This window comes from Pollachius pollachius (genome assembly GCF_949987615.1).
Source record: "Pollachius pollachius genome assembly, chromosome: 4".
NCBI lineage: Eukaryota > Metazoa > Chordata > Actinopteri > Gadiformes > Gadidae > Pollachius > Pollachius pollachius.
In genome coordinates this window covers 5,749,564-5,764,581 of record NC_136937.1, presented here as the reverse complement: position 1 = coordinate 5,764,581, position 15,018 = coordinate 5,749,564, and the positions used below count along the sequence as shown (strand labels likewise).

Genomic DNA, 15,018 nt, shown 5'->3' with positions numbered 1-15,018 from the left:
TCAACAAAGGTAAATATATATTAATGGTTGTCTAAGCAGCGTTGCTCACTATGCAATACTTCTCCCTTCCAACGGTATGTACACACCAGGACACAAAACAGGAAAAACAAACATCATGAGACTGGATGGTAGACTGTTTAAAGGGAGATGTCTACCTAAATGGTAACCCATACGATACAGCCACTCCTCTGGGGCATTTTGAGACCAACGAATAACTGATAATCATAATAATAAATAACCCGGTCTTCTCATTACATTGCCAGTTAAAATACGACAAAACCCTGTTCAGCCTCGAACAATCCATACGCGGTATAATGTTTGCAGTAGGTCCTCTATCATTAACGACGTCTAACACATGCACCTGCATACGATGAGTCGGTGAAATGTGTCTATTAGAATCTTTTTTTTTTTTGAGGTTACCAGGTTTGCACGGTGTCCCCTCTTTACAAGCTTTTTAGAAGCTTCCACCCACTGCTTAGTAAGGCTTTGCCTTTCTGCTAAGCCTGCATTCATTCTAGAACAGCATAGGATCAGGAACATAAATAAAATAAACACTTCATTGAGGAACTCTGTTAATACACGTAGTAACTTATGGTGGCGAGAGACTGTTTGGCCCAGTTATACGTTTTAGTCCCACTGGATGTAAAACTATGCATTAATGGTTTTGACCACATCTTCCTAATAATGAAAAGGAAAACAAAAACAAAAAAAAGGTACAGACTATGGATCCCAAAGGTTTAAGTCAGCCTCTTTGAGATAGTAATCGTCCAAGATGGGGTAAGCAGGATTGACACGTGACCCAGTAAAACGTTACCTAACCACAACGCCAAAGACTCAGCTGGTGGTCTCTCTCTCTCACACACACCCACACACACACACACACACACACACACACAGGTGAACACCTCACCTACCCTCGTGCTTTAAGCAACGCCAATACCATCTTCTTCTTCATTCTTCACAAAGTCAAACGGCGGTTCTCTCTGATTACGGTAAATACAAACAAAAACACAGTTTCTCTAGAGCGTACTCGATTCAAAACGCAAGCAATCCAGGCCATACTTCTCCAGATTGTTCACTGCGCCTCCTCAAACGTTTCCAACAGGGTGCGGCTATAGTGCAGCCAGCGGGGCCCGAATCGCGGCCCTGCGTTCATTCATTCAGCCTCTCGCTCCTCCTCCTATAATACACACAACACCAATTCACTCTCCAACCTCTCTACAACTGGGACTTGCATCACACACGCACACACAAACACACATGTCCGACCCCACTCCTATTCTGAAGTAAAGGTAGTTTTAAGGAAACAGTAATACGCACCCATAGCATAATAAGCTTACCCTGAATCTGACTCCCCCCCCCCCCACCCACCACCACCACCACCCTCACCCAGCTCTCTCCCCTCAAGGTAGCTCAACGCAGACAGCCAATGGGATAAACCCTATCAGTAGTGGGAGCATACAGAGGAAGTGAACAGTGAAACAGCAGCGCACCAAATCGATTTTCCAATCCTATGAAACGTTGTTGCGGGAGGAAATCATCCAGGCGGGAACGTTTGAGTCCGCAACGGAGTGAGGTACTACGCTTCGATGCTATTTTCTGTGCGTCTTTTCAAAGCCACTACCACCCTAAGATATCCATCGTCCAGTAGAGCAGGCCGTGAGCCTATAAGGGGGGAGGGAGGGAGGGTCACCATGACAATTCTTTGGTCAGTAGTTCAGTTTGAGGGGGTCCTACGCGTTGCTGTCAGTTTCACAGATGACAGTATGAGACTTATTTAACATCCGGAGGCGTAGGGGGGATTGAAGCAGTGACAGAGTTGGAGGGGGGGGGGGGGGGATCCTTAGCCACTCGATTAACACTATCGGTTACCATCAGTTACATTTAAGATTCAGTATTTACTCTTAAAAGGCACTTTGCATGTTTTTTATTGAGCTAGGAGTGTGATTGACTCTTGCGAAGATTATACACACAGACTATATTTTTCAAACATGTAGAAAATTGTTTTGCAAGCATGAAGGATCCCGTCAACGGTTGTTTTGAAACAGGAAGGAACCGGTAGAATATTACGTTTGAAACAGGAAGGAACCTGGACACTCTTATGTTGAAACAGGAAGGAACCTGGACACCCTTATTTTGAAACAGGAAGGAACCTGGACACCCTTATTTTGAAACAGGAAGGAACCTGGACACTCTTATTTTGAAACCGGAAGGAACCTGGAAACTATTATTTTGAAACAGAAAGCAACGAGATACTTATTTGGAAACATTAAGGTGACCTGTCGACTATTACTTTGAAACAGGAAGGAACCTGGATATTTATTCTGAATTGGCAAGGTCTACCCGGTAACCAAGAGAAGCAGAGCCTACCCTGATCCTGATGGTGCGTGACGGTGATGAGGTTGGAATGTTTCTCCCTTGACACAAATCAAACCGATTCGACCAAGGGTCGATATTGGCAACACCACTTTGACAAACCGACGAAACGTCAAACGCACCGAAGCTAAACCTCCTCACCAGACAGGTCAGTTTGTCTCAAAGAAGGTCTTCCTTTTCTGAGACAAAATAAGAACAACCCTTACATCTTTTAACGTACCCCTTCTGGGGGTCCACCTCTCAGCCCCGCCGAGGCTTCACGTCTGCGTTTACATGCGGCGGCGCTGAACAATCACAAAGGGAGACCCGGCCTGCGACGGACGCAACGGTTGACCCTAAAAACTAAAAAATGCGAGCGAGGGATGCGACGAGTCTAGGGGGGAGAATGGTCGTTGGAGACGTTGGGGTTAAGATTGCGGTCAGCACCAGCGAAGGGGGGCCGACCAGCCCCCAGAACCCTGTGTCCGTGGTAAGTCTGTGTTCCCTGGGGTGGGAGGGTGGGGGTGCGTCGGGCGGTGCTTCATGCCTTCCCGGCCTTCATGTAGTTGGGGATGGTGCCGCGCTGGGTGAGGCCCTCGAAGCGCTTGTAGGTGTAATTGAGGAACACCCAGTCCTTGGACTTGAAGTCCGGCTCCGTCACGTTGGTTGCTTAAAGAAACAACGACAAAAAGCGGGAAGTTATGGGATGCTATGAATCCGGTCGCCTCAAGGGGGCGCCACACACCAGGTGAATAACCTGAATGCATCCAGCGTTTCAATACAACTTGCCCCAACTTTGAGTTTCTTCTGATAATAATAAGAAACTACAGAATTATCTTTAAATATTGTGGTTATTATTAAACATTTAAATCAGAGACTACTTTTTAAAACATTTTAAAAATAGAATTAAATAAAAATAAAATTAAATACAATTTAAAAATATCCTGTTTCTTGGATTTAACTTGGTAATGAATGATTTGGTGAACGAATGCGGGGGGTGAGGTGTGTGAACGCACCAGGCTGGAGAATGTCGGACTCAGGGAACTCGTCAAAGTTTGACGTGTCGTCGATGCTTTTGATCTCGATAGAGATGGCCGCCGGTCGCTCCCTGCGGACGATCAACCAGTTAATTTATAAAGAATGACAGAGATAACAAGATTCAAATAATTCATGATGTAAGCACTAAGATACCAATTAAACTACTATGGTCTCATTGCCTACTAAGTTAATCCACAACTGCAGCATACTCTAGCTATCATTTACAACTGTAGCCTACTCTAGCTTTAATATACAACTGTAGCCTACTCTAGCTTTAATTCACTACTATTGCCTAATCTAGCTTTAATTCAATGCTATTGCCTACTCTAGCTTTAATTCACAACAATTGCCTACTCTACCTTTAATTTAGTCATATTACATACCCTAGCTTTAATTCACAACAGACAAGATGAACAGGTCACCTGATGTGTTCCCAGTCGACGGACTCAAAGAAGGCGTGACCCTTGATCTCCTCCACACTCACAGCGCCGACCCGGTTCTCTGCATCCGTGCAGTACCTGGGACCACAGAACCCCCCCATCAGAACCCCTGGAGAACCAGACCCTAGAAGAACCAGAACCCCTGGAGACCCAGAACCCCTAAGAGAACCAGAACCCCTGGAGACCCAGAACCCTAAGAGAACCAGAACCCCTGGAGACCCAGAACCCCCAAGAGAACCAGAACCCCTGGAGACCCAGAACCAGAACCCCTCGAGACCCAGAACCCTAAGAGAACCAGAACCCCTCGAGACCCAGAACCCTAAGAGAACCAGAACCCCTGGAGACCCAGAACCCTAAGAGAACCAGAACCCCTGGAGACCCAGAACCAGAACCCCTGGAGACCCGGAACCAGAACCCTGGAGACCAGGAACCCCTGGAGACCCAGAACCCCTCTAGACCCAGAACAAGAACCCCTGGAGACCCAGAACCCCTCTAGACCCAGAACAAGAACCCCTCGAGACCCAGAACCCCTCGAGACCCAGAAACCTTCGAGACCCAGAAACAGAACCCCTCGAGACCCAGAACCCCTCGAGACCCAGAACCCCTCGAGACCCAGAACAAGAACCCCTCGAGACCCAGAACCCCTAAGAGAACCAGAACCCCTCGAGACCCAGAACCCCTCTAGACCCAGAACAAGAACCCCTCGAGACCCAGAACCCCTCCAGACCCAGAACCCCTCGAGACCCAGAACCCCTGGAGACCCAGAACCCCTAAGAGAACCAGAACCCCTGGAGACCCAGAACCAAACCTGGAGACCTGGAACCCCTGGAGACCCAGAACCCCTCTAGACCCAGAACCAGAACCCCTGGAGACCCAGAACTCTGTACAGTATATGGACTAGTTCTGAAGGCCTGTTATTGTTTGTTAAACTTTACACACACACACACACACACACACCTGAGGATCAGGTCCTTGGCCCTCTCTGAAATGGGGACTTCAGGAGGGAAGACCAGGGTCTCCTTCCAGTTCATCACCTTCCTGTAGGTCTCCTGGGGGGTCTCCGAGCAGAACGGGGGGTACCCTGCACACACACACACACACACACACACACACACACACGATTAATCCTCAGATGTTGCTTCATCTCTTCTGGCTCTCCTCCTCGTCATTCTGTTGAAATTTTGGTATCTGAGGGATGCTATGTTATGTCTGGAGCATAACTCACCGGTCAAGGCTGAGACACTTCAGCCATGAATCAAGATAAGGAGTCTGGCGCTACTGTTTAGCTCTTAAAGCAGAAAATATTTCAGCTAAAATGTCTCTCTCCCTCCCTCCCTCCCTCCCTCCCTCCCTCCCTCCCCGTCCTTTCCTCCCTTTCTCGCTCTCCCTCTCCTATCCTCCCTCTCTCCCTCCTCCCTCCCTCTCCTTTCATCCATCTCTCGCTCCTTCCCTCCCTCCCTCTCGTATCCTCCCTCTCCTTTCCTCCCTCCCTCTCTCCCTCTCTCCCTCTCCTATCCCCCCCTCTCCCTCTCCCCCCCTCTCTCCCTCTCTCTCTCCCTCCCCCCCCTCTCTCCCTCCCTCCCTCCCTCTCTCTCCTACCTCTCGCTCCCTCCCCCCTCCCTCCCTCCCTCCCCCCCCTCTCTCCCTCCCTCCCTCCCTCTCTCTCCTACCTCTCGCTCCCTCCCCCCTCCCTCCCCCTTCTCTCCCTCTCCCTCTCCCTCCCTCTCTCTCTCTCTATCTCTCCCCCCCTCTCTCCCCTCCCCCTCCTTACCGATGAGCATCTCGTACATGATGACCCCCAGCGACCACCAGTCACACAGCTTGTTGTAGCCCGTCTGCAGGAAGACCTCCGGGGCGATGTAGTCTGGGGTCCCCACCGTCGAGTAGGCCTGGAGGACGCAAGGAGAGGAGAGGAGGAGACAAGGAGAGGAGTGGAGGAGACAAGGACAGGAGTGGAGGAGACAAGGAGACAAGGGGCAGAAGAGGAGAGGAGGAGACAAGGTGAGGAGAGGAGACAAGGGGCAGAAGAGGAGAGGAGGAGACAAGGAGAGGAGTGGAGGAGACAAGGAGAGGAGAGGAGGAGACAAGGAGAGGAGAGAAGGAGACAAAAGAGGAGACGAGGACGCAAGGAGAGGACGCAAGGCGAGGAGAGGAGGAAACAAGGAGAGGACGACCAATGTCATCAAGATGGCTTTATTACCAACATAATAACGAACACTTCAATGCTCCTATGCTTCCAAAATGGAGCCATGTGACTTCATGGTTTACCAGCCCAATGTAACCCTGGTGAAAGACTGGAGACAGGAAGTCACTCAGCTCCATGATGCCCTTTCAAAATAAAACGCTGAGAGAACATTTTCTCACCAGTTGCCTCCGGTTCTTCTTCCAAGTCTCTGCTTTCCTCTTGGAGTTCATATTTTGAAAGGCTGTGGGTTTAATAACAGATAGTCAGCAAACGGTAAGAAACAGGCTCCACACTTTTACCAAAGTAAAAGCGTCCCACAGCTCAGACTGGGTGGAACTCACAGAAGTCGCTGGGCGGGTTGTGTGTGAGGTTGCGGTAGAACTCGGTGCGGTGGGCTTTCTTGAGTCCGGTACACAGACCGAAGTCCGACAGCTTGACGTGGCCCTGGGGGGGGGGGGGGGGGGGGGGGGAGGGGACCGGAAGAGCTTCAGCGCGTGGACGGTCGTAACTTTCATTTACATCCTGTTACTTGTGAGTGTGTGCTAAAGCTTGCTACTGCCTCCGTCTTAACATCTGTCTGTCTGTATTCTACTCGCTACTCTCCATTCCGTCGGTTGTTTTCAATTTTCCAAATCCTAGGTTAGGATGTGCAGAGCACATTTTCTTTATAGCTTCTCCAATTCTGATTGAATGCTTCGACTGCTCTCAGCCCCCCTGCATGTTGATTGGTTAGAAGCCTCTGGTAATGGCTCGGGTCCAAAAAGAGGCAGCTTCTGAGCCCCCTTGAGTGTGCCCCCTTGAGCGGAAGTCAAATGTCTTTCCTTCGAACCCTCGGTGTGTGTGTGAGCCCGTCCGGGGGGTCCTGACCCGGACCACCAGAGCCCCGGACCCCCTGGTGTGTGCGTGTGTGGGGGTCCTCACTCTGGAGTCCAGCAGTAGGTTGTCGGGCTTGATGTCGCGGTGGATGAAGCCCAGCTGGTGGATGGAGTCGATGGCCAGGACCGTCTCGGCGATGTAGAACTGGGTGGCCTCCTCCGAGAGGGTGTCTTTCTTCATCAACAGGGTCATCATGTCCCCTGGGGAGGAAGAGGAGGAGGAGGAGGAGGAGGAGGAGGAGGAGGAGGAGGAGGAGGAGGACAATGGTGGTGGTGAAGAGGAAGATGATGGTGAGGAAGAGGAGAAAGAGGAGGAGGAGGAGGACAATGGTGGTGAAGAGGAAGATGATGGTGAGGAGGAGAATGATGGTGAGGAGGAGGAAGATGATGATGATGATGAGGAAAACAGACAAAACATCTTAGAAAGAGTAGGACCTGCCTTTCATTCGCTGTCCATTCTTCAATATGTCAGCCGTCATATTGATTGACAACAGATTTGTGGCACATCATTTCTGCCTGTACCCTTATAACAACCGTTATATCAGCCGTTTAATTTGTTTCTAATTTTGTTTTCGTATTTGCACAGTTTAAAATTAAAACAGTATAACCCCAACCCATTCCAGCCAAGTTCAAATTTGAAGTAATATTAATATTACAACCCTACACCCAACACAAACTAAATAAGCTACTGAAGACTGAGAGCCTGAGACACTGAATGTCTCAGGGTCCATCTCTTCAGTTAACCCTGAAACATTCAGTGTCCAGATACAAGGCAGATGCTGTGTTAGCTGCTGTGCTATGCCCTTGACGACAGCATAGCCCGGATTCACTGTAAACAGTTATCTATAGGCTATATTCAGTCAGTGGCGTGACGTGTTTGAGGCTAGGGGGAAGGAGGCGGGACCAAAGACCATTAGGGAGGGACTATACATCTTACAATAGGGGGGGCCCTCCCAACCTCCTGGTAACATGCCGCCCACTATCAGTTTGGAGTGTGGAGGACTGAATTCAGCCCCTTTCCCCTTAGAAACCACAACCGCTGTAGACCCAGAACCACTCTAGACCTAGAACCCCACACCTGACACACCTGGCTTGTGGACTAGTTCTGAAGGCCTGTTACAAAGCCTTCCCTGTACGACTCTGTTGTTGAACTTTACCTGAATACACACAAACACTCATCAACACACACGCACACACACACACATTCTCCCCTTTAAGAGGGGACGGTCTCAGGTGCTGGGAGGAGACCTAGGCTAGGTGCTCACCTCCGGGCAGGAACTCCATGATGAGGTAGAGGTTCCTCTTGTCCTGGAAGCTGTAGAACATCTTCACCACCCATGCCCCATCCGCCTCCACCAGGATGTCCCGCTCCGCCCTGATGTGAGCCACCTTGGGGGGGGGGATGAGGAAGGAGAGTTATTCAGGGGCCGAAGAGTGTAGGGGTAGAAGTGTTCCGGACCCCTGCTAAAAAGGTACCGGGTTCGATCCCCGATGTCGACAGTCGTGCAGGCGTACTTAAAGGGGTGATGCCAAGCCTTTTCCTGTGCCTTAGTGACATCACAATTGGGCGTGTCCACATAGATGTAGGCTTGATAGATCAGTCTACCAGCCTACCCAATGGACTGAAGCAAATGTTGCTCATCTATCAAGCACACATCTAGGTGGACACGCCCACTTGGGAGGTTTTCAAAAGGGCTTGTAAAGGCTAGTCACAGTCACACCGTTATATCAACCCTTTAAACAAGATGCCCTATCTGGGTATACTGTAAATCACTTTGGATTAAAGTCTCTTCTGAATGAATGAGTAGAAAATAGAAGTCTTTCTTTATGACGTCTCTTTGGCTTGGTTTGTGTACAAGCAAGCATTTATAACGGAGTCCATGGTGATGACGGAGGGTCAGACGTGGTTCATTAGGATCTGTGCTACAGGTCATCAGGCTCACACTCATCTCAGTAGAGTTGAATAAGGCCAGTAGTCCTTTTGGGCATTAAATAAGAAGTCTTTTCTCCGAAGTCTTTTCTCCTGCTGAGACGCATGAACTTGCCAGCAATCTTTCATGGCGGTTTCCCGACAACATAAACATAATCTAAAAATAAAAGATATTTTGACCGCAGTCATCAGCAACGTTTTACCGCCAAAGAAAGAGGGATGTTCCCACCTGCTCCTTCTCCAGCATGTCGGCCTTCCTTAAGATCTTCATGGCGTAGATGTGTCCCGTGTCTTTCTTCTGCACCAGCCGCACCTGCAGGGGGCGCCGTTTAACCATTGATCAGCGGATCTTTATCACATAGGTGGAGTGGCTTTAAGATCGCACTCATTTGTATCATTTACAAGTTATACGGGACATTCAGGGGATACACGGATAAAGTAATTAACACTCTAGTTAATCTGATGTAATGTATTCTAGTGTGGCCACTTTCATTTCTTGGTGCCTTTAAACACGGTGTGTAGGCAGATCTGACTAAACATGGTTATGTTGATCAGCGTATGGTTAATACAAGGGTAAATAAACACCGCATGTATCCCTCTGGCCAGCCCATTACAGACCATGTGTTTAACAGCCTTTAGCGCGAATGTAGAAAGAGACAGAGAGACAGAAAGACAGAGAGAGAGAGACAGACAGACAGACAAACAGACAGACAGACAGACACAGACAGAGACAAAGACAGGGAGACAGACAGACAGAGTCAGAGAAAGACAGAGAGAGAGACAGAGACAGAGACAGAGAGGTAGAGACAGAGAGACAGAGAGCCAGAGACAGAGAGAGTCTGAGAGAGAAGGACGAAATAAGGAGAACTTGGTTGTGAGTCTCGTTCCTGCCAGGGGTCATAGACACCAAATTAAACCAATGCTTGTCATTAAAAATGGTTTAATGCTTTCATCAAACCTCAGCAGTTTACCAGATGTACTGAATATAAAGTGAATGTACCGAATATAAACTATAAAACTATAAAAAAGGGGACCAGGCATTTATGGCCAAATTGACTCTTGTTCAGAGTCTTAAAGCTTCTCAGGGCTCTGTCTGTTCATTTCAGAAACTTGCTTGTGCATCACTTTTTTTATATTCGCATTTTTATAGTCGCTCTCATATTGATTTTATGATTTGATTGCTCCCTTCTTCGCTTGTAAGTCGTTTTGGGTAAGTGCATCTGCCGAGGGACTTAAAGCAGCCGTCCAAATGTGGACACCCGAGAAGGGGGAGGGGCCTGTACGAAAAGGGGTACCTCTCCAAACGCCCCGCGACCTATGACCTTCAGGGACTCAAAGTCGTCCAGGCCGAGACGCGTCCGCTTCAGCCGCAGGAACTCTGTCTCCTTGCGGGCGTGCTGGGAGCGCCGCATCACCTTCTGTACCGCAGACACACAGACGCACGCACACACACACACACACACAAACATAACCACACACAGACGGACACACATACACAGACACATGCACGCAAACACACAGAGGCACGCAAGCGCATACACACACGCACACGCACAGACACACGCACAAACATACACAAAAGCAAACATTCACACACACACACACGCGCATACCCACACACACACACACACACACATAGACGCACACACAAACACAAAAAGAGCAGGTTGTATGTAAATAGTTGGCTCAAGATTAACATTCCCCGTCACACTGTTGGAGCTGAATAAGTTTACCTCGTCATCCAGTAAGCCTTCGTCATCCATCACCTTCTCTAGCTTCTTCTGCCTGTGGAAAAACAAACAACAAAACCAATCTGTTAAAAGCCGTGAAGAAGTGTCCATCCCTTCTAGTACGTCATTCAGCCTGCGGTGCTGCATCCATGGGACTATTTTTAGCCCAAGGTTCTAGTAGGAGGCTGGGACTCCGCTGCCGAAGTTCCCGAAAGTGCAGCAGTGTATAAAGTTTGACATTCAGAGGTACTGTATTGTTGCTAATGCAGCCTTTGGCAGAGGCTCTAGATGAGATAGGACACGTCTACAGATGGCAGGGATCCGATGACAGGGTGTACATGAGAGCAGACACTGAGGCCGGTCGGCAAAGGGAGGGGTCATCAGAGGACACTGGTGAGCCAGCCATCGGATGGGGAAGGTAGCGCTTAGCTATAAGGTTAGCATCAGGGTCGCACTTGGCAACACTACGCTTTAGGATTAGCTTCAAGGTAAGCTTTGAGATTACATATGGTTAGGTTTAAGGTAAGAAGCATAGGGTTAGCTATCTCCAGTTTGATGCTCGAGAGATTAGATCTAAGGTTACAGATGGTTAGATATGGTTATGGTCAGAGACTAGTTTGGAGTTGGTCAGGCGAAGGCCCTGAAGAAATTGCTCTTTTGTGTATGTACACTACTGACAAGGTTGAACATTACAATTCGATAAGGTAGGTATGATGACGTTGCGGTTAAAGCAAGGCCAAAAGAGACAGATGTCACCATTATGTGTACCTTTTAATTTATAGTGAATGAGTGCTGTATGAATGCTGGCTGTCTCTATGTTAGTTTTATGTTACCTGCCTAGGGACTGCAGACAAAAAGTAGTTATTTTTACCAATTCTGGCATATTTACATGGTGTATTTTAAACAACAATGTTCATAAATATGCATGCTCCCCATCAAAATAAACCAATAAATAAAAGGACCTGAGATGCGACCATATAAAAAACCCCTCAGTGAGAACCGTGAGCCGCTAGGAGGCTAGGACGCTAGGAGGCTATGCCGCTAGGAGGCTACCCCTCTCGTCGGCGCCGCCGCGGGGTCCGGTGGCGCCCACCTCATCTCCCGCTCCTCATGCTGTGTGAGGAGGGTGCTGTAGAAGTTCTCCAGCGTCAGCTTGGCCACGGTCACGCGCTCCCGCGTGTGGTTGCTCATGGGCAGGGCGGCCGCCGTTGTGCCCCCCGTCATGGCCACGCTATCCTGGAACCAAACAAACAAACAAACATGTCAACAATCAGCAGCAAACATGCGATACAGCTAGCTACAACCCCGACAGCCCGCGGAGAAGGGAAGAGTCCGGAAGCTTCAGGCTGGTTTGAATCCCAAAGGCAGAGCAGCAAACTGCTTCCCACACGCGGACACTCAAGGGGGCTTCACACTGCAGGTTTACAGAGGGTATTCCAATACCACAGTCCGTAATAGTGGTTTTTAGAGGTGTGTTTAAGACGCAGAAGTAGCGTCAGGATTTACTGGATAATACTGTCGTCACAAGGCTACAAAATTTCGAAATTTGGTTATAAAAAAAATGAACCTCTTGATATCTGTTTTATCGTGTTAGAAAGTTTCAGACTTCAGGTTTTGCTTTGTGTTATTTACTGCAATATCATTTATACACCTTTTTTCAGTGTTACCTTTAACATAGTGACTGCAGTTAATGTAGTGTCTGCAAGGACAGCTTTATCTTGAGATTAAAACAAATACATTATAGATAAAAACATCATACAAGAGAAGAGACAATGGGAACATTGAGAAAGTAGAGCGTGGGAGCGAGAGACAGACAGATAAACCGAAAGAAGAGGAGGCGGTCCACCAAACCACAAAAACTTCCATCCTCACAGACAATACGAGTGGCGAAGCCTACTTATTCATAAGTATCAGGCTAAACCAGCAGTCATCAAGGAGCTCCCCACACAAGCAAAACACTGTATTGACGACAACACGCTGATGTGAGAAACACTCGTCTGAAAGCAGCCATTCAGGTGGGCCGGGGTGATGACCACCTCTGAAAACAGAGCATTACATCACCGCGGGCACAAAGGCTAGATTAGCCGCCGCGGAAGAGATAAGCGAAGGCAGCCGACTGCAGATAGATAGCGCTGTTTATGTCTACCCCTGCCTGCTCCCTCTCCCTCTTCCCGCCCATTTCCCACCAATCACCGGGGGGCCCGCGACACTTCCTGACCGTCGGGTGGGCACTCATCACCCACTCCATCTCTTGAAGTTCATTGGACGTTTTGGGCGCCTCGGATTGGACGTCGTGACCGACCTCTTGACCCCTTGAGTGGGTGTGATGACTAAAGCGTGAACAGTTTCAGGGTTCCTGGAGAAGATTTACGGCCTGACAAGCTGTATGTCTCCCTAGAAGGGAAAGTAGATGCCACCCGTATACAAGACCGAGACAACAGACAGCCCCAACAGAACTGAGAGAAGGACAGAGTGATGAGAGCATCTGGGATGTTCTCCTGAACGGACTACAGACATCAGTTTACTTGTCCCTAGTGAACTCCACACACGGTTCATACTAGTTAAAGAAGAGGCGTTTTATTTTAGGAAATAGATGACAATGAAATCTTAAATTGAGGATATAACATCCATTAAAGCGCAGGTCTTTTTCATAGACCAATAATTGGAAACATGAATGAGACCGCTGTGTTTACAATTGTGTACAGTGTACAGAGGCTATTCACCACTTACAGTGAGGTCAACGAGAGAGAGAAAGAGAGAGAGAGAGACACAGACAGACAGACGGACAGACGGACGGACGGACAGACGGACAGACAGACGGACAGACGGACAGAGAGAGAGAGAGACTGTAGATAAATGAAGGTAATTCTTACCTAGCAATATAGAGAGCAGTTATTACCCCCCCCCACCCACAAAAGGAGCTGGAGGCAGCCTCCCTCTGGCAGGCTGGGACCGGGTAACCATACCAGACGCTAGTCAGACCAGACGCTAGTCAAACATTTCAAACATTCACTCTGGTTCCTTGTTCATCACACACACACACACACACACACACACACACACACACACACACACACACACACACACACACACACACACACACACACACACACACACACACACACCTCAAACTTCCAGGACCCTCTCAAGTCATCGGACTGCATGTCCACACTCTTCGAAAATAGACAAGTTAGTCATTCTAACTTTACCACACAACCAGATAAACGCTGGGGAATGCAGTGAAAGCTTTATATTTTAAAAAGGTCCTCTGAAGTCTAAGGAGGACCAAACACAGGCCATACATGGGCAGCGCAGGAATGGCTCCTGTTGCCATGAGCCAAACCAGAGGCTGTAATTGTACTTGACTTTATTTAGTGTGATCATTTATAGAGAGTGTTTGGGGGGGGGGGGGGGGTAACATTATAGTCATCACATTGCGGCGACGTGATATTTATACCAGACTCTGCAAACTTAGTTGACATGGGTGTCCCACAGCGAGACAGACGTCTTGTGATGATGATGTGATCAATCAGTTGGTCGCTTTGCTTTGTCTAGTAGTATAGTCAATTCTTAGGTAACCCGTAATCAACACAAGGTGATGTCATCATTAGGATATTACCAGCACACCTTTCTGAAAACACATACATTATATAGGGTGTGGAAATGTTCTCCATAAAGACGCATACACCGAACACAGCACCAGGAGACAAGAACAAAAGGCACATATGACAAAATAAAGCATTCATCCCACAGTAAACACGGCGTCGGACGCCAGCATGCAACTGGACTGGTTTAGAAATAGAAACTGAATCACATGCATGTTACACATGAACGTTATACATGCACGCTACACACGAGTCACGACCACCAGCAAGTGATCATAAGCCACATACGTCAGCGGCCAAAGCCCCTCCGACCCCGTTCATCACAAACCACGTCCCCTCACAGCAGGGGGCTTCAAACATCCATCCTTCGGACAGAATACACAAGTTCCTGCAATTGGGAAGCGATTCCATTAGAAGGCATTCACTGTCTGCCGATTGACATTCCCCCTGCGTCCCTGCAACGCCGTCGAGACAACAGACACACCGACACCGACACACACACACAACGCTGTGGGGACATGTCCTCAGTCCTACCTCCGTGTCCGGCTCCAGGGTCCCCGATTGGCTGGCAGCCAGCCCACCTTTTGAGTGGAAAAAAAAAATCTGAATTTGACCAATTTCAGGCAATTGTGTCCCGAGGAGGGGGTCCAGTCAGCGGCTAAAGCCAACCGCGCCACTGCCCAGTAAAATAGTCCATATTAGTTAGGAAAACGACGACTAGACATAGCTTATCGTCAGTGACAGCAAGCTGCCCTAAAACAATGTAGTAATCTCTTTTGACCTCCTTTGAAAATACCCTGACCTCGAAATACGAGGCTTCCCCTCTCTAGAATAAAACGAACGCCGCTGCTGCTTCCTGG

At 48.6% G+C, this 15,018-nt stretch overlaps 1 protein-coding gene across 1 annotated transcript; it reads right to left on the bottom strand.

Moving 5' to 3' along the window:
- Window positions 1-1,359: 1,359 nt before the first annotated feature.
- LOC307074595 (serine/threonine-protein kinase 38-like) lies at window positions 1,360-15,008 on the bottom strand. The gene is made up of 14 exons (XM_079734808.1): window positions 14,693-15,008; window positions 11,647-11,789; window positions 10,557-10,608; window positions 10,119-10,241; window positions 9,053-9,136; window positions 8,159-8,282; window positions 6,940-7,094; window positions 6,360-6,462; window positions 6,198-6,259; window positions 5,605-5,722; window positions 4,791-4,914; window positions 3,816-3,911; window positions 3,372-3,463; window positions 1,360-3,024 (listed from the first exon to the last, which is right to left on the bottom strand). Exons 2-14 carry the CDS (start codon window positions 11,775-11,777, stop codon window positions 2,897-2,899), a joined length of 1,392 nt encoding a protein of 463 aa, XP_079590934.1. The 5' UTR covers window positions 11,778-11,789; window positions 14,693-15,008; the 3' UTR covers window positions 1,360-2,896.
- Between the last annotated feature and the right edge of the window lie 10 nt (window positions 15,009-15,018).